Source organism: Pipra filicauda, unplaced genomic scaffold, assembly GCF_003945595.2.
Source record: "Pipra filicauda isolate LSUMZ 115617 unplaced genomic scaffold, ASM394559v2 scaffold192_size1418226_pilon, whole genome shotgun sequence".
Classification (NCBI taxonomy): Eukaryota; Metazoa; Chordata; class Aves; order Passeriformes; family Pipridae; genus Pipra; species Pipra filicauda.
Genome location: NW_024104301.1, coordinates 1,248,811 through 1,268,368, shown reverse-complemented (window position 1 = coordinate 1,268,368; position 19,558 = coordinate 1,248,811). Strand labels below are relative to the sequence as shown.

General features: G+C 51.8%; 1 protein-coding gene across 2 annotated transcripts; it reads left to right on the top strand.

The window, feature by feature from the left end:
* The first annotated feature begins 994 nt into the window (after positions 1-994).
* Positions 995-16,021, top strand: ABCB9 (ATP binding cassette subfamily B member 9). Of its 2 annotated transcripts, none has more exons than XM_027739829.2 (12): positions 995-1,073; positions 2,579-3,269; positions 3,626-3,740; positions 4,632-4,762; positions 5,966-6,171; positions 7,090-7,287; positions 8,842-8,970; positions 10,481-10,669; positions 11,227-11,400; positions 12,744-12,903; positions 12,998-13,134; positions 14,283-16,021. In XM_027739829.2, exons 2-12 carry the CDS (start codon positions 2,657-2,659, stop codon positions 14,604-14,606), a joined length of 2,376 nt encoding a protein of 791 aa, XP_027595630.1. In that variant the 5' UTR covers positions 995-1,073; positions 2,579-2,656; the 3' UTR covers positions 14,607-16,021. The 2 variants fall into 2 exon arrangements, with proteins under 2 accessions (XP_027595630.1, XP_039236266.1); XM_039380332.1 differs by having other exon boundaries at positions 1,046-1,073; positions 2,582-3,269.
* The last annotated feature ends 3,537 nt before the right edge of the window (positions 16,022-19,558 follow it).

Here is a 19,558-nt window from a genome sequence, read left to right as displayed (position 1 = left end):
CTTAGCCACGGACAATGTTTCCTAGAGCTTAAAAGTGTCATCCCCACTGTCAGCCTGAGCTGGAAGAGTCACTCCAGGTCTGACTGTGTTCCCAGGGGATGTGGGAAGGGCATGAAGTGAGCTTTTTTTTTTTTTAGTTTTAAGCATTTATTAGCAGAAATAAAACCAACAGTAAAAAGTGATATTTATATTTTTGGTTATCCAGGCAGGTTTCCTTTGTAACCTCTCCAGAAACGGAGTGAACTCCAGGAATCCTGAAGTCTCTTCTGTGCTAGTGAAGGTTATAGGGGTGTTTTTAAGCCCAGCACTCCAAAAACACAAGGGAAGTTTGGGATAATGACACCACCCTGCCCCTCTGTCACCTGTATAGCCCACCTGGATGCACAGTTGCTGCCCAGGGAGGAGTACTTCCATCCTTCCAGAGCTAGAGTGGGAGATGAAGGGGAAAAATAATTTACAAGCTGGATTTCTTGGTTTTAATTGTGAAATAATTTATAAGCTGGATTTCTTGAAACTGGATCCCTCTGTGTTAGGGGTTAATTAAACCCCTGTCAAGCCCCTATTTAGGGGTTAATTAAACCCCTGATGAGCCTCTATTTAAGGGTTAATTAAACCACTGTCGAGCCCCTATTTAAGAATTAATTTAAAACATGATCTTGACCCTTTGTCCTGGTTGCTTTTAAAGCCAGGTCGTGTGTTGTATTTTCCCCTCTCTGCTGCAGAAATGAGATAAAACCAATAAAATCATATAAAAATTTTAAAATGTATATATTTTTGGAGAGGGAAAAAAAAGCCCTTCTCTGGAGGTGGGGGGAATTCTGGGGTTGCCCTTGTTGCGTCGGGGCAAGGTTTACCCGTGCAGGGCCGTGGTGGGGGGACCCGATCCCCCAATTTTGGGGCTCTCCCTGCTCGGTGGATCCGTGGGCGGGGCCGGGGCCGCGCCGCAGGAGGGGGCGGGGCTTCATGGGCGCGGCCACCGCCAAGGCCACGCCCCCCACCGACCTTGTTCCCGGGACGCGGCGCCGCCGGGTCCGACCGAGCTGATCCCACTGATCCCGCTGATCCCCCCGCCGGTAAGACCCGTCCGGCCGCGCCGGGGCTGAGCTGCCCCTGCGCTGCAAAGGGGGGAGCCGTGTGTGCGTGTCCGTGGGATGGCGGGCACGGCCCTTCCCAGGCGTGTCCCCCCTCTCCCGTGGGAGCATCTCCTGCGGGGGGAAGCCGGGGTGCGGCCGGGGACCTTGGCCGGCTCCAGCTCGGGATCTTGGGGCGCGGCTGAGGGTGGTGGAGAGCTGCGGTGGCCGCCTCCTCCTCCTCCTCCTCCTCCTGCTCCAGCGGGCCGGATCCGCGCAGCTTTGCAGCGGATGGCAGCAGCGTGTCCTGCTCCTCCCTGGCATCGCTGCTCTGCTTCCCCTCCATTCCTCCTTCCCTACCCACCCCACAAACCCCCGTGCTTTCCCCAGGTTGCAGCCTCTGCCCCGTTTTCCTCCACTCTTTAGCTTTTCGTCCCACTTGCCCGCCCACCGAGCCGCTCTCGGCCAAGGGCGCTGCTCGTCCAGCGCCAAGGGCTGCCCTTCTCCCCGAGGTTTGGGTTTTGGGGGGCTGCGGTCACACAGGGCAGAGCGTGGCCGGCACATGGCACCCCCTGTACCGGGCCTTCCGCACTGTGCACCGTCATGAGCTGCTTACCCAGCACAAATCTGAGGATCAGGTACCTCCCTCGTGCCAACGCGTGGCACCTCTGGGCATGGCACCGGAGCAGGTGAGACGCTCCCTGTTCTTAGAGGGCTTAGAGCAAGTCGAGCTTTTCGCTCTTTGCCGTGTCCGTTCAGGCCCTGCCCCACCATCGCTGCTGCTGGACAGACCCCCCGGGCGGCAGCAAAGGCAGCGTCCTGCCCCAGAGCCTTCCTCTCCCACAGGATGCAGCTGTGGAATTCCAACCCCTTTTTAATTTCCTCTTGGGATTTTTGTTGTGTCACTGAACTGCACCCGGACTGTACAGTGGGTTTCATGGGCTACCCTGAGTTAATATCCAAGGGGGCTGGGGACTAGAAGGTGTGACAAGCTGCTGTACCTGTGGTTTATTCAGGTTTTGATCAGGGGAATCCATTACAAAGCTGAGCTGCTCTTCCTTCTGCTTTCCTACGGTTTTGATTGTTCACTTTCAGCTTTGTCCCGGGAAGGGTGGGGAGGGACTCTGGGATCATGAATATCGGAGTTTAACACCTACCCGGCTCCGTAGCGCAGAACACGTGGGTTGCACAGATGGCATGGCAGCACCCGACTGCTGGGGACCGCCCGGCTGGCCCTGCAGCCACCACAGCAAACAGGGACAAAGATTCCCACTGAGGGATGGGTGAAGGCATCTGGAAGGGAAGTTTGTCTTGGTTTGTACTGCTCACTTTATGAAATACCTTGGAGTGTCTGCAGCAGGGAAGGGGAGGAAGGAACAGATTAGAGGTGTCTGGGGTCAAGATGGGCGGGTGGGGAGCTGGCACGGTTGTCCCCCCATCCTGCTGCCCTTTCCTCATCACCTCTCTGGGGTGAACAACAACCCCATCCCACTATTCTCTCCCCGCAGCAGAGGCCGACATGCCCACATCCTGCCCGTGCTAGGGCTGCCCCCCCACCCGGGTGCCCCCCCGTCCCAGTGCCGAGGATGCGCGCCTGGAAGGCGGTGGCCAGCACGCTGGCGCTCAGCGGGGCCGACGTGGCAGTCACCACCCTGCTCTACACCCACGGCCAGGGAGGCCGGAACGTCCTGCAGGACCTGCGACACTTCAACATCTTCAACTCGCTGCTGGACATCTGGGGGGGCTGCCTGTACCGCAGCTGTGTGCTCCTGGGGGCCGCCATCGGCGTGGCCACCAACACTGCCTATGGCCCCCGGCGCCTCAAGGCATCACGGACCTTCATCGCCGTTGTCTGCCTCCTCATGGGCATCTACATGATGGTGAAGCTGCTGCTCTACTCGGAGGTGCGGAAGACCATCCGGGACCCCTGGTTCTGGGGGCTCTTTGCCTGGACCTACGTGGCGCTGGCGGCCACCTTCGGGCTGTGGCAGCTGCTGGCCTGTGTCACCTCGTCCCGCGAGGCGCTGGGGCCCGGCTCCGAGTCCCGCGCCGAGGTGGAGGAGAGCTGCGATGGGAGTGTCCCGAGGGACAAGCGGGAGGAGGCAGCCGGTCCCACCATCCATAAGCTGCTGTCCTACACCAAGCCGGATGCTTTCTTCCTGGGTGTCGCCTCCTTCTTCCTCGTCGTGGCCGCGCTGGGTGAGTGAAGGGACCCAGGGGGGCCATGGTGTGCTCCCATGCTCACCAGGAGGGAAGGAACCATGGTGCTGTGTCTTGGAAGCACCCCAGGATTGCTTTTTGGGGGCTGCTGGGTGGCACATCCTGCACGGGCTGGATAAAATATGCAGTGGGGCAAAAAAATGCTATAGGGGATAAAATACACTGAGAGTGCAACATCCCCACGTGCCGTTAAGGGCTGCACCTCCTGAGACATCTCATGTGATGACTGATATCTCCATCGTGGGGATGGGGTTGTCAGAGTTGGGAATACAGGTCCTGTGCCAGTCCTGTGCTGCAGTGGGGCTGAATCTCCATGTCCTGTGCTTGTCTGGCAGGAGAGACCTTCCTGCCCTATTACACGGGGCTGGCCATCGACGGCATCGTGGTGCAGAAGAGCATGGACCGGTTCTCCACGGCAGTGCTGGTCATGTCGCTGCTCGCCATAGGAAGGTAATCGCAGGGGCTGGGTCTGACCATGACAAGGAGGAGTCTGGGGTTTTCCCACAGGAGCTTGTGGTGGTGGTGGGCACAGGCAGCCACTCCACCACGCTGCTACCAGACCCCAGGGTGCAGTTCGATGTGTCTGCACTGTCACGGCACAGAGAGGCCATGGTGACAGTCACAAGGCCTTTGTGTAGCTCTTTCTGTCCATCTGCTGGTGGTGGGGGAGCAGGAACAGACAGAGAGAACAGGGAATGAATTCCCCGGGTGTAAGAATAGAAGACCCTTCTGGAAGATTTTACTATGAGAAGATTAGGGGTTTTCGCTTAAGAAAGCTTTCCTGCCTGGAAGAAGCATCTTTCCCTTGAGACAGTTTTAGCTGTTTTCTTCTCCTGCATTCCAGAGAAACTCTCTCTGGTATGAGAAAAAGATAAGTCTTTGCAGACGTGTGTGAAGGCCCCACAGAGGGGGGGCCAGGGATGGTAAAAGCCCTGAGAAGAACAGAGGTCGTGTCTTTCCCCAGGACCTGGTGTTCGAAATACCATTAATATTAACATTCTGTAAGTCCCGTGTTCTCCACTTTGGAAATAAATTTTCCTACAGTCCTCCCACTGCCTGGCATTTCGGGGGTACCTGTGTGTTATCTCACTTCATGCTGGGGAATGCTGTCCCGGCAGCGCTGTGTTCCCTCCCAGAGCTCGTCACTCCCAGGGTTAGGACCAGCCATCGCTGTGCTGGTGGCACCCAGGAGGGGTGTGGGCTGGTTTAGCTGTGGCTTCCCCGGGTGCCAAGTGGCGCCAGCACAGCACTGCCCAAGCCCTTGGCCCGGCGTGGGGGCGTGTGTGTTGCTGAGAGCGGTCTCGTGTCCACTGGTCTATAACGTTTCTTATCTGCAATTAGCTCATTTGCCGCAGGTATCCGGGGCGGCGTTTTCACGCTCATATTTGCAAGGCTGAACATCCGCCTTCGCAACTGCCTCTTCAGGTCGCTGGTGTCTCAGGAGATGAGTTTCTTTGATGAGAATCGCACAGGTTGGTTCCTCTCTCCCCTCTGGATTTGCTCTAACCCCTCTATTCCGTCCTGGAATTTTTGCCCTTGGCTTGCCCAACCCATGTGCAGCAGATCATGGGCAGCCAGAGGCAGCACCTCAGTGCTCGTGTTTAGAAATAGAGGCAGAAAGCTCTTCCCTTTTGGTTGCTTTCCACTGTAGGGCTGGGACAGGATTGCCCAGCACCCTGGGGATATCCCATTGCCACGATCAGCCTGATATCCAGCAGTCCTGGGGCTGACATGCTCATCTCCAGTTGTCCCCAAAACACCTACTTTCCTCCTCCTGTACCTCAGTCAGTCTCTCCTAGTCAGCCACTCTCCAGCTCTGCTCCAGGCACTGAAAACCTTGGATGTGTGAAGCTTGCTGGGTGTGCTTGTTGCTTTCCCTGCTCGAAGTTCAGTGCTGTCCCAGGCCATGCCACTCTGGTGTGGTCCCAGCCCACTGTAACTTTCACACATTTAATTTTGTCTCAGCGGTATTTTTAGTTTTGAGGCTGTTGCCATATTTAGCAGTGACTGCAAAGTGCCTTGGTAGCTGAGGACAGAAGAGATGTTATTGTAAGTGGGATATGGGTAACCCTGGACTTACACAAAAGCATGGGAATTCAGCTGGACTCAAACACAGGCCAAGTATTTAGGAACTCAGGCTGGCTGTAACACTCAACTCCACCAAAGGACATCAGCAGAGCTTCACCCCTTAGTAGCTGGACCCATGTCCTCAGGTCCCTTGGGTCAGCTCCAGGCTGTGGGGCACATGGCTAAATCCAAACAGCCATCTCCAAAGCCCCATCGTGCTCCACGGGGCGCCCTGAGCCTGGCCCTGGCTGGTCCCGCCAAGAGGGCAGGATGACCTGCTGCCCATCTGCCTGCCCACAGGGTGCTCTCCAGCACAGGGTGCTGCCAAAGTCCCCGTTGCTGTCCTGCAGCCATCCTTGGTGACCCAGGGATGTGCCTTCAGGTGCATTTCCTGTCCCTTGTGCATGCAGCTCCTGTGTTCTGCTTCGCATCCACAGCGGTGGAGGGTTGCTCCCCTTCTGTGCCAACCTTCAGACCTCCAGTGAGGGGCCAATTGAATGGGGAGCTCCATCTGGCCCCTGGCAGGGGACATGGGACGCAGTGAGGCAGTGCCCTGCGGTGATGACACGTCCCCTCTCTCCCCTTTCCCCAACCCCTCGCTGCTGCAGGGGACGTCATCTCCCGCCTGACCTCGGACACGACCATCGTGAGCGACCTGGTCTCCCAGAACATCAACATCTTCCTGCGCAACGTGGTGAAGGCCACAGGGGTGATCTTCTTCATGTTCAGCCTCTCCTGGAAGCTCTCACTCGTCACCTTCATGGGCTTCCCCATCATCATGCTGGTGTCTGATGTCTATGGGAAGTACTACCAGGTAGGCAGGAGCAGCTGGCATTGCCATGGTGTGTCACAACGCTGGGCTGTTCCCCACTGTGAGGCTGTCATGGAGGCTGTGGGTGGATTTGGAGCTGGTGGGAGTGATGCTGGAGTGCTTTGCTGCCAGCAGTGGGAGCAGGAAGGCAGCATTAAATTTGTGTGGCCAGACAGGCATAGCCTGGGCTCTTACCTTGCTTCATGCTCAGGAGTGGAAGCATCTCAGATCTGACAGGAGAGGGGGCTTGGCTGTAGGATGTCCTGTGTGCACCTGCCTATCCTCGTGCAACCTTTTCTTTCTTTTTGGAGTGACTTGGTGGGAGTTAATGCAGTGCTGAGCTCCCTCCCTCTGCCTTGGACTGGTGTGGGCCAAGAACTGTCCCCCTTGGCCAATGCCACATCCCATGGACCATGTGAGTCCTGCACTGCTGCTCCCTGTGTCAGCTGTCAGTGCTTTCCACTGTGCACAGGTACTGTCAAAACAGAGTCCTCAGGTACTGCCTCACCCAGGCATGGCCCCTTCCTTGGGACCAGCACTTGTGGGAGGAGTGGATATGAGGTCTCCAGACCTGTCCCTGACTTGGAAACTGCTTGGAAGAGTTCCCAGGCCAGAGCCCTTCAGGATACTGGGAGCAGCAGCTCTGCCAGGCTTCCCAAGTGGCCCTGGACGTGGCACTTTACCTCCCGCAGCCCAGATGCCTTGGGGAGAGCACAACGAATCTGCTCTCCTCCTGACACATTCCAGGCTGTCCTGAAGTGTGGGATATATCCCAGTGCTCAGCCTTCTTGCCCATGGCCTTGAAAAATGTCACTGTGCTGCCTTTTCCTGAGCCCAGCAGAGCCTGGGGCAAGCAGGGAGATTTGTCATGGGCATCCTGGCACCTGCTGAGCCCCCTTTGCCTCCCCTTGCTCCCTGCAGAAGCTCTCCAAGGATGTGCAGAGCGCCCTGGCCAAAGCCAACAACACGGCCGAGGAGACCATCTCTGCCATGAAGACCGTCCGCAGTTTCGCCAACGAGGAGACGGAGGCGAACGTGTACTGGCAGAAGCTGCAGCAGGTTTACAAGCTCAACAAGAGGGAGGCCTTGGCTTACACCTACTACGTCTGGTCCAGCGGGGTAGGTGTTCCCTACACGGGCCTTGGGATGGGCAGGAGAGTTGCTTCAGATCCCAAAATGCACGTGGCACGTGCACGTGGTTCTCCTCCGCTTTCAGGGATCCACCTCCAGCGATCCTCTGTCTCTTTGTTATTATTATTTTCACACATCAAAAAATTATATCCCCTTCCACCTCGGGGCAGCGTTGTGTCGTTCCACCGACCTGCCTGTTTTCTCCTGGAAATGGGAATATAATTGATAAAGTGCTCAAGGTCGTGGAAAAGCCCGTGGCTCGGTGGTGCTGCATTGCGTTCCTGTGCCAGCTCATCCCTGGGGCTCCGGCTGGGAACAGCCACCGCGTTGGTTGAGCTCCTGCTCGGGATCGGAGCTTCTCCGCGTGTGGGTGGTGGCAGGGGGAGGCTGCTGGGCTTTGGCTTTGGGCTTTTTTTTTTCCCTGCAAAATGCTTTTTCACCATTCAAGACCAGATGGTTTGGGACTTCTCCTGCACTGGCTGTTAACTAAGGCTGTGCAAAATCCCCGTGTGAGGCTGCCCTTATCTCTGCACGTTCAAGGATGGAAGTAGTCTCTGATGATGGGTTTGTGAGTTATGGTGCAGCTGTGGGAGGCTTTATGGCTTCCCAAGTCTGGAAGCAAAATTGGAGCATTATTGGCATTGTTTCTGGGCTCCAGGTGAAGCCAGAGCATGAACTGGGTCAGCACAGATCCTGACAAGGCTAAGGCGGCAAAACCCCTCAAAAACTGCTGCTGCAGGGCTCACACAGAAAGAAGCTGATGGATTTAGCACAGCCCTGGTAAAGTCTTTCTTGGAGGGAACACAGGATCCTAAGGTCACCTCATGGAGAAAGGAATTTTTTTCCCCAGTATTTTTATCTGTGTGAATTTACAGCCTGTGCTGCAAATGTCACACAGGGCACCAGGGCATCGCTGCTTTTCAGAGCGCCCGGGCAGATGGAACAAAACCAGCTGAATAAAAGCAGGGGCTGGTATTTGTCATATGAGAGCTCATCTGTCTCCCTTCTAGAGTAGGTGGAACCCCCGCACTGATTTCAGACGAGAGCTGAGGTTATCCTTCAGGGACTTGTACACACAAGGAGGATATTCTGCATTAACTCTTGGCTTGATTTTGTGTTCTAAATTAAAGTGTGTCATGCTCATATAAGAGAAGGTTTATTTTAGCGGTGAGGTGAGTGCATTCCTTGGATAATTTGAGCGTTGATTATTATCCTTGAGGACCTTAGTCCAAGAGAGAAGTTCATGAGATACTCTGTTATTTCAGATAAATTCTCCCTCCTTGGCTGTTATCCCTCTGGACTTCTGTTTTGTTGAAAGATGCCAGCCCAGCTCCCTAAATCAGCCCATGTACTTGAGTTGTTTCTCCCTTCTCATATACATACTCACTGCTTAGGGTTGTCAGCTGTGCTGTCAGGGATCCTCAGCTCAGGGCTCAAAGAATAAATGTTAGCATGTGAATCGTGGGCTGTTGTGTGAGTAATTACAAACACACCAAAATATCAGTTGTCCCTGCTGATTTGGGGGTGTTTTCTTGCTTTCAGCTGACCCTCCTGGTGGTCCAGGTCAGCATCCTTTACTACGGCGGGCACCTTGTGATCTCAGGGCAAATGACAAGTGGAAACCTGATATCCTTCATCATTTACGAGTTTGTCTTGGGAGATTGCATGGAGGTAAGTCTGTTTTATCACAGAATCATGGAATGGTTTGGGTTGGAAGGGACCCTAAAGCTCATCTAATTACAAACTCCCTGCCACAGACAGGGACACCTTCTACTATCCCAGGTTGCTCCAAACCCTGTCCAACCTGGCCTTGAACACTTGGAGGGATGGGGCAGCCACAGCTTCTCTGGGCAACCTGTGCCAGGGCCTTACCACCCTCTGGGCTACTCCATGTCAAGCTGATGTTTGTCTCAGAAGGTCCCAGGCCAGTTGCAGGTCTAGATCCAGACCTGTGACACATTTCCTTGGTGCTCTGGCATCACCAGAGTGGGGATTCTCCCCTCTGCTCCCCATTCCTCTCCTGCTGTGGCCTCACAACCTTAATGTTCCTGAAGCAGCTTGTCCCCCAAAAAGGCAGCTGGGACCAGAGGGGTCAGGCTGGCCCTGCTGAAGGGCAGAGTCCTGGCTGCCTCCCAACCCCATTTCCTGGCATGAAGGATGCAGGGATTACAAAGCTGCCTGTTATATTTCAGGCTTCATTAAAAACTTAATTATATTACTTTTTTTTCCCTGTCCCTGGAATAGGCTGCAAGCTGCTGCGCTGGCAGAGCTTTAGCAAGATGGGACTGTGGGTGGGATGGTAGAGCCCACCCAGGGCTGCCTTCCCCTCACAGAGGCATAAGCTTAGCTAATCCAGGCAGAAATGATCCATTTGAGGTTTCCTCACAGCCAAGAGTGGTTTTGGTGGTGCTTCAGCCCCTGTGTAGGGGCAGAGCAGAGCTGGAGGCAGCTCACCCAGCTCTCACCATCTGTTTGGATGCCTGCAGGCTCTGGAGGTGCTGTCAGGCTGTGGCTTTGGTGTGGATTTCATTTGGTCTGGGTTTTTTTCCCCCTCCTGATGGGAGGGGCAGTTGCAGTACAAACTGTTCTGCAGCTCTGGGTTTAATGAAATTTCCAACATGGGGTTTATTCCAGGGAAGCCAGTGTCAGCATGCAGAAGTTGTAGTTGGGAGACGGTGATGGTGAATCCCCTAGGACCATATTCCAACCTTACCAGCTGCCAGGCACTTGTCTAGAAGAGCCTAGCCTGGAGCTGCTCTGCACTTGAGACGTGTGCTGGGGAAGGAGCAGAACCCTCTGGGGGCTGGTCTGTGAACTCTGTTCAGCCATTGCACTGGGGAGCTGCTGGTCTTGAGCAAAGAGAGATGAGGGGAGGATTTTGTTGAAGTTTGGGTCATGTATCTCCCAGCACGTCTTCTCTTCCCAACCCATGTGTTTCCTTTTTCTGTTACCCTCCCAGCGTGCCCATGCACAAAACCCCCTTAGATGTCCTTTTCCCTGGAATGCCCATATATCCCCTCCATATCCTGCAGAGGGGAAAGAGTTTTCTTTTGCTATGTCTGATGACTGTAGTCAATGTGAGGTGAGAGAAGACTTGGGAATGCTTCAACCTTTCTCCTTACCAGTAGCACTGACTGACTTCTCCATCACATGGGTCTCACTGTTGCCCCTTCCCTTCCAGTCCATCGGCTCCGTGTACAGCGGGCTGATGCAGGGGGTGGGAGCTGCTGAGAAGGTGTTTGAGTTCATCGACCGCAAGCCCACGATGGTGCATGACGGGTCCCTGGCCCCGGATCACGTGGATGGCAAGGTGGAGTTCAGGAACGTGACGTTTTCCTACCGCACTCGCTCCGCAACGCAGGTCCTCCAGGTGAGCCCCGCGGGCGCCGTGCACTCCCACCACGTGCTGCTTCTCCACCACGGCCATAACTGATCCCCAGCCCTTGGGAAGTGTCAGCTGCCTGATGGAGATACGTCAAGGCAGGCTCAACACATGCTGGAAAACAGCTTAAAAGGAACAGCGGGTGTTCCGGGCCAGCCTTCCTTACAAGGAATGAGATTTATCAATAAAGCCCTTGTTCCCCGCTCAGGCATTAAACATGTCAGCGTGGTACAGGGCTCTGTGCCAAGCTGCCTCGGACTGTTTCCGTGGGAGAGGAGCTGGGATCATGGGAAGGGGGAGGCAGCAAAGAGGTTAGTTTGCTTTGCAGTTTTTAGAGGACCTGCTACATCAGCAGGCGAATTTGATGCAATTTGGAGGCTTTTTGCTTCCTCAGAGCCAGGAGAACTGGCTGATGTGGCACATCACCGAGGTAGAGGGTCACCGTGGCCAGATTTTGGCTACTTTTCTAGTGTAGTGCCCAAACTGCTGCCTCAGGAGCCTGGGAAGAGCCCAGGCCTGAGCACGCTCTCCCATGCGTGTTGCAGAACGTGTCCTTCACTCTCCACCCCGGCAAAGTGACAGCACTGGTGGGTCCTTCGGGGAGTGGGAAGAGCTCCTGTGTCAACATCCTGGAGAACTTCTACCCTCTGCAAGATGGGCAGGTGCTGCTGGACGGGCGTCCCATTAACATGTACGATCACAAGTACCTGCACTCCGTGGTACGAGCGACTGATACGTGTATTTTAGCTACACCCGTGCTCAGAGGGGATGGATGGCAGTGCTGCATGTTGCTTTGGATTTGATCTGGCAACTTCTGAAGTGTCCAGAAAGCTGGAGGCTGGAGGTGGTCCAGGAAGCGAATTCAGATAATTTGTGGGGGTGGAAGCAAAAGGGATGGAGTGGTTTCATAGGGAGGGGGAAGCCTTCCAAAAACAGAACAAAAAACATGGTTTGTTTTATATTTTTTGGCCGACGCAGTAGAAATATGTTTTTGGTTGTTGGATTAATTATCATCTAAATTGGGTTTGGAAAAGAGTTTTTGCATTCCTCCAGCGCTTTCTACCTTTAAGATCTTAAAGTAATTCTCAGCTCAGGGGGAGTTAAACCTCTTGGGATCCTGGCAGCAGCTGGAGCACCAGAGGGGCTGGGTGGTTTGCCTTGGAGAGGGGTCCGGGCCCCTCAGCTCTGGCCTGTGTGTCAGCACAGATCAGCCTTCATCTCTGCAAGTAACTGCCTCCTTTGTTTGCCCCCAGAGCAAATGGCCTCACCAGTCAGCAGGAAAACCTGAAAACAATTGATCAGAGACAGGCTGGAAAGCCAAAGTCAGTGTGACTAATTTACATTCCCTGCCCGTACAGAGGGAAAATCAAAAGACAAGCTAATCTTTCAGTTTGGAAAGCCTGGTGTGGTGTTAGGGGCATGGGGAGAAGTCAATTAAAATATGACCGTGTCCCCCTGGCTCTTTTCCTGCCCAGTTCTGAGCAATAGTTTGGAGGGTTTGATTTATTCCAATATCAAGGGTTTGCTAAGGCAGACTGAATATGAGAGTGAGCTGCAATGGCTGTAAGGCAGGACAGAGAGGCTGTTGCTAAGCAATTAATGAATTGCAGCAGTTATGTCCCCAACTTGCTAATTTGGGATTAAAAAATTCAAGAGGGCTCATTCGCATGGCCCAAGTGGGATCAATGGCCTGCAAGAGCCTGGGAGTGGATCTCTCCAGCCTGATTTGTCCCAGCAACTGGTTTTCCATTTTGGAAAGAGCAAACAGTGACAGGAGGGACAGGTCTGGATCAAAAACACAGCAGGGTCTTGAAGGGGGAAGCCCATCCCAAGTGCCAACGTACCACCATTGCACAAAGTTTCTTCCCTGCAAAATGGCTTCCCAGCAGGTGATGCAAACTGGGCACCCCATCATTAACATCCTCACATTGAGGCACTTCTGTATCTTGGTTAATGGCTCTTCTATATCTTTATCTTGGTCCTTACTCAACAGGGAGAAATGCCGATGCCATGCGGTGCATCTCCTGCTCCTGACGCCCTGCTCTTCCCTTCCTTTCTGCAGATCTCCCTGGTGAGCCAGGAGCCTGTGCTGTTTGCCCGCTCCATTGCAGATAATATTTCATATGGCTTAACTTCAGCCTCCTTCGAGTCAGTGGTTCAGGCTGCCCAGAAGGCCAACGCACACACCTTCATCACGGAGCTCCAGGACGGCTACCACACAGGTACCGAAGTCATCGCAACTCCATCCTGATGCTGTGCCTGGCAGCTGAACTTGGTTTTTGTTTTGACCCCTTCTTCTCTCTCTTGGCCCAACAGAAGCAGGTGAGAAAGGGGCTCAGCTGTCAGGTGGCCAGAAGCAGAGAGTGGCAATTGCCAGGGCCTTGATCCGAGCCCCTCCCATCCTAATCCTGGATGAAGCCACGAGCGCGCTGGATGCAGAGAGCGAACACGCGGTGAGTGGGTGACTGGGATGTTTGGGCCAAAGAGACAGTCTGGGTTTGGAGGAAAGACTGTAGCTTCAATTTCCAGCCTGTGGACGAGCTTAGTCTTGACATGGTGCAGTCAGAGGGTTGAGTAAGATGCTAATTCCTTAGCAGGAATTTGCTTCCAACATTGTTGTAGTCACCAAGAAGGGAATAATCTCATGCTCACAGCAGCCAATGCCTGACAAACTTGATGAGATACAGGGTTCTCTGCTGATTTTTTAAATGTGGAAAGTGTTAATTGGCATATAGAGACTCTGTGCAGCCTTTTAGGACAGGATACAGAGGAAGACCCTAAAAAATGATGCTGTAGCAAGGACAGTAGGACTCCCTAAGCTCAAATCCCAGCCGAGGCACCAAGGAAACCACATGTACAGGAAAGGCCCTGAGCTTCCTGTGAACTGGGCTGGTTTATCCGGCTGGGATGTGACAACCAAACAGCTCTACTAGCAGCAGTTTGGCCTCACTGATGTAATGACACAAGGGAAGGCCTGTTCAAGGCTGGGGTTTAAGGATGTGTCTCCCGGTCCTGGAGGACAAGTGCTGCTGACCCATGGTGTGGGGCAGCGTGAGCATCTGACCTGGAGCAGCTCACGGGTCCTCAGACGTATGTGGTGTCTGATGCCACCCCAGGGCTGGTTTTTGGCTACCCGGGGGTATCAGTGTGCCTTGTGCCCAGTGCCAACCTGCCTGCCTTTAGACTTCAGTGCCATTGTATGTAAGCTGGAAAAGAACTCTTTTGCTTTGCCTTGATACGCTGAGGAAATAGCCTCACTTTTCTGAACAGCTGCATTTACCAGGGAGCAGCTTCCTGCAGTCCATGCCAGCACCACATGGCCTCCAAATCTGGGGCCCAGTTCTAACGAGGACCCAGCTGGCAGGATCAGACCTGTGTGCACAGCACACCTGGTGGGACTGACACGGCCTTTTGGGCTGCAGCCGGGAGCTGGGATGGACGCGCTGGTTCTGGCAGTGCTGCAGGGAGCTCGGTGTCCTCTGCGTGGCCACAGAGCAAACCTCCTGTCCAGAGGTTTCTGAACACAGACCACAAAGCTGCTGTTCTCCCGCAGCAGAGCCAGTGCTGCTCAGGCACTAACTAACGCCTTTTCTCCCCACAGATTCAGCAGGCGATTTACGGCGACTTGCAGAACCACACGGTGCTTGTCATCGCTCACAGGCTGAGCACTGTGGAGAGGGCACACAACATCATTGTGCTGGACAAGGGCCGCGTGGTGCAGCAGGGCTCGCACAAGGAGCTGATGGAAGAAGGAGGCCTTTATTCCAAGCTGGTCCAGAGACAGATCCTGGGGCTGGAGGGGGGCGGCACGGACAGTCGCCAGCCTGCAGCCCGGGGGGATTCTTCCAAGGAGGAAGAGTTCAGGATAGACCATTCCCTGCCGGCCGTGGCACAGGACGATTACAACAGCACGGCCCACAAGTGAGGGGCCGGAGGCTCGGACGCTCCCTGGACGCTGAGACGGAGGCGGTTGGTGCCCTGCAGAACACACCGTGCCCTCACCCCGCGTGTCACACACCCAAACACACACCACAGACCCAGACACACACCATAGAGCTTCCTGCAGCGCAGTCTGTGCCAGCTGGGAAAACAGGGAAAACCCGAGGGAGCTGGGTCTTTAGCAATTCTCAGCAATTTCTACTGGGTTTCTTTTCTTACTACCAGTAATTCCTCTTGACTGGGACTTTTCTCCCATTGATATGCATGTGTAACTGCTATTAACTGTAATGGATGTTAAATGCATGCGTGGAGGGGAAGGTTGGAAACCCCTTCAGGAATTTCAGGAGGTGGCTTTTGTGGCTGGATAGAAAAAACGGTGACTGTAAAACAAGGTCCTGCTCCCGCTATCAGTCTATGGGGCTAATCCAAAGTTGGCTGAAGTCTTCAGGGAGTTCCCTTTGGCTTTGGCAAAAACTGGATCACTCCCATGGAGCTGAATGCCGGGAGAGTTTTGCACTGAGTGCCTGCAGGCTCAGGCTCCCAACCATTGCTGCTGAGCTTGTATCATGTATTATCCATCCTTGCTGGGACAAGCCAGGGGACTGGAGGCAGATATTACTTTCAGATTTGCTCTTGGTGCTTGGTGGGTGTTTGTTTTTAAGGATGAAACATTTTACCATAACTGGGTTAGGTTTTGGGGTTTGGGGTTTTTTGGTTCGATTTGTTTGTTGTTTTTTAATGTAATTTGTATGCACTGTGCAATGTCTGTCTGGCTCCAGCATCCACTGAAAATTGGTCTGTTATCTCAGAATTTTTTTTAACTCACAACCCCGGTGCTGGTTTGAGAAAAACACTGCTGAAGACAGGCATAAAACACTAAAAGACAGCACTTTATAAATCCCACCAAAGCTTTGTTCAGCTTCAGGCCGTGCTAGCGACTTCACTGCATGGGAAATCGGTACAGTCACTTTCCTTGAAGTCCAACTTCAGCTGCCTGAACTTTATAATGTGTTTCTTTGACTATAATTTATTTTAGTATGAGGGATAGAAAGAAATGTGTTACTCCTAGCCCTTTGGGGTAATGGCTCTGGCTTTGTAGTGTTGCCCTGCTATAGACCAGTGAAAAATCCTATGCAGCCAGGTAGATACTGTTGAAAAAAATAGCATTTCTAGGGGAACACTGACTTCAGACTCTGCATAGTTAAGAAATTCTCTCAAGCACTTTAGCTCTCATGTTTTCTGATACTTGAATGCTGCTGCATTTTCATTTTCAGCGGGTTTGCATTTTTGTTATTGGCGATGTTTTGTTTTCATTTAGTGATGTTTTACAAACTCTAAATTTAGTGTCCTTGAGGAGGGATGCTCAAAGAATAAAATACTACCTCTGCCACTCAACGTCGAGCTCCTGTAGTGGGGGTGGTTTTCTGTATTCTGGATTTTCAAGGTGATGTTCATCTGAGACCGCAGCTGAATGCAGGTGCACCCCACACGTGTTCTGGCTCCCTTGCAGGGAATGACAAGAGGAACCTGCAGAGAACAAGGTATGTAAAAGACTTCAGTATCTGATAATGACTGTGAGCCCAGCAGTTGGTATAACCCGTTGAATAACTCGTTTTCATCCCAGATCCCCTTCAGAGTCAGTCTCACATGGAAGGACAGGCAGTCTAACCCGTTCTCAAAGCACAGCACTTCATGACTGGAATCTTTTCAGCTGCTTGCTTTTGTGATATGATAAAAATCTGTGCCTCAGAAGAAGAACAAGATGTCTTTTTGTCTTCCCTCCCTCCACTTAGGAAATCTCTGTGCTGCTCTGAACTCCTCAGTTCACCCCTTCAGTAAATGGCCATGTGTTCCTGCTTGATGAAAATTTGTGCTGTGGGTATGAGGAGGTTGAGGGTTCCACCCAGTGCTGGCAGGCAAGTGATTAATTGTGCATTTTTATCAGTACCTGGGAGGAGAATGTGGCCACCAGTTTGTGGAAGTGGAATTAATTTCTGCTTAATTGAAAAACTCGGGGGAAAAAACAAATTTGATTACCTGGGAACTAGGGAAGCCAACTCACCCTAGGAAGTGCTGGTAGGACAATGCTCATTAGTACAGGAGATGCCAGGAAAGAGAATTTGATTGTATCCTGTGTGTCCCTCCCAGGCAGTGCTGCAAAAAGGGAACTGGAGCATACAGATTTGTTTTATTGCAAAGACTACAGTGAATTTCAGAAAGGGAGCCCTGCTCCCCAAACCTGTTGTGAGGATAATCCCAGCATTGTATTCCCAGGTCAGGTCCAAACAGCAACAACTGAAATGACACACTGGAAACAGCAGATTGTCTCCGCTGGTGGCACCAGTCCAAGCTGATAACAGGGCCTGACTTTGTTCATTGCCACAGGTGATGAATTCTTTCTTCTGCATCCAGAGAACTCAAGGCTGCTTTTCCATTGAGCCTCTCATCTGGTGGCATGAACAGGTCCTTTTATGGTGCTGGTGGTGTGTGACAAGTGGATCTGCCTGTGTGCTAAAGCCATGAGGGTTTTCTTATGGCTTTGGAAGATGGGTGGGAGCTCCACACACCACTGGGGATCCAGCAGCACTAATCTAATGCAGATATTTCTGCTGGCCCAGTACAAACCCTGCGACTGTAGAGAAAATCCTGCTTTTCTAAATCATTCCAACTATGACTTCTTTTTGAAGTGAAAATCAGGGTCAGAGATGCCCATTAGCGAGATTAAGCCTGGCAGTAAAGATGTGCTTCCCCCAGTGCAGGAGTGGGAATTGCTCCAGTGCTGGAACATGAGCTGCTTCCTGGAGCTGCCCAGTCCCTTGGGCCTGGCTGCCTGTGGGCAGTCTGTGTTTCAGGCTCTTCTGGAAACACAGCCACTGTTCCCTCTGAAACCCTAAACTGTACTATTTTGTGGCTGTGGCTTTGCCCAGAGTTGACATTTACAGGGGAACATAAACAAAATCAGTTCAAGAGCTTCTCCCTATCTTCTGGAGATAAAAAGTTTCTTCTCAAAGGGAAGAGTCTTCACAGGGAACTTGCACGAGTTCATCTGAAACCTTGATTTGGGGGCACAGCTTGAAGGCTGTCATGGCAGAACTGCAAACAATTTGAAAGCACAATTGATTGCAAAGGTTGACTGTACATTCTGTGGCAGGTTGTCTTCCTCACTATTAATAAGCTCTAACCATTCCCTGTAATAGGCATAACCACAGCTTTATTTGATTTAAACATCAGAGAACACTATCCAAGATGAAATTCAAGAGCAGATCCTACAGTCCCAGCAATTCCCCTGGGATATGTATTTACCTTTGCACAGACAGGGTCTGTGGCTGACTGACACAGTAAATGAGAACATGGTGATGGAAAAAACACAGCTGTGTTTGTTCCAACAACTTGTCCCCTGGCACACCAACCTCTGCCTCAGTAAGCAACTGTGTGTGTGTGTCAGTGGCTGAGCTTTCTAGGCCTTCAGCAGGTCTGGAAATACCACAAGCAAACAGACAGAGTGTTTCTAGCTTAGGTTCAGAGATGTGTCTTAGTCTGGGGTGAAAAAATAGTATCTGCCTCTTCTACTCCAGCTTCACTGTGAGCTTAAGGCAAAGCCAATATGTGCAGGTACCTCAACCTGCTCCTCCCACCTGTGGCTCCCTGAAAGGAAGGAGTACAGCACAAACACTTAATTCCTGCTCTCTCTCAGACAGCAGATCTCTCAAACAGGAGGACTATTTCTCTCCCAGAATGCTGAATATGCAGGTCATTTCCATGTGTGAGGGAATCTGGATTGTGAAATCTAAACAGAATTATGGGCTGTAATTATTATATAGAAGGAAGTTAAATTGCAAATAAGCCTGAAAACTTATCTGTACATTAAGCAACCAGACTAATAGGGGTTAATATGCACCAAAGATTAGATTTGCAAATTCAATGTGTATGTAACCAACCAGTTTTTCCAGGAAAAGAAAATAAGTTGTGAAGGTGACTTGCAAAATATGTCTGAATCTAATAAATATGCATGAGTACAGTGCTACTGACCATAAAAGGATATGAGGTAGCAGAAAGAAATCCAAGAGCAAGTTTAAATAGGAAAAAAAAAATATCTAACATCCTATTTAAACTAGTTTGGATGCTAGTTCTCCCCAAGACTGAAACCTGGGTCCTTATTCACCATGACATGGTTTCCACTGTAATCTTCCCATTTTTTTTATTCAATTTCTCCTGTAATAAGAAATCTTGACTTCTGTACTTTGTCTGCTTACAGTTTTAATGTTCTTGAATGCTGTCACCCTTCAAAAGAATTTCAGCAAAGGCAAATAGGAACTAGGGCTGGGGAGATGATAAATCTCAGCCTGCAGCACTGCAATATTTGATAATCCCTGTAGTCCAAAATCCTGCTTTAAATCTGCAATCCTTCATATTCTGTCCAAGTGATGTGCTGTCACAAAACCTTTATGTTTCATGAAGACTGGGGAATGGGAAGGCACTCTCCTATCTGTCCAAATAGAAAATATAATTATACAAAAGCAGCTGAACCCTATCTTGGCTCAACCTCAGCTCCTTTTCTAGACAACTGGAGAACTCAATCACATGCGGTTGCTGATCAAAGTCCTTGAAAGCAGACCAGGTTTTTAATGTAGACTCCTCTCCAAAATCCCCAGAACCCAAATTATCTACACAGGAAGAAGTGGGATTTCCAATGTATGTTGTACTTGAACACAAATGAGTTATGTTCTTCCAGTGCATTTTGGGAGAACTTCGTTGTTCTGCATTATGGAGCTTCTAATTTTAATACAGACTAGCATTGGCTAATTCAAATAATCCAGTCTTTGATGTCCAGAGCAGTAAAATTCCACCAACCCTATGCAACATTAGCAAAAATTAGTTAAAGACAAGCTCCTTAGGTGACTCTAAACCATCTTTCCCAACAGCATATTGACAATACAA

Coding starts and splice junctions, on each gene's coding strand:
- ABCB9 (XM_027739829.2), top strand. CDS start 2,657: ATGCGCGCCTGGAAGGCGGTGGCCAGCACGCTGGCGCTCAGCGGGGCC. Junction 3,270..3,625: donor CCTCGTCGTGGCCGCGCTGG/GTGAGTGAAGGG, acceptor CTTGTCTGGCAG/GAGAGACCTTCCTGCCCTAT. Junction 3,741..4,631: donor TCGCTGCTCGCCATAGGAAG/GTAATCGCAGGG, acceptor ATCTGCAATTAG/CTCATTTGCCGCAGGTATCC.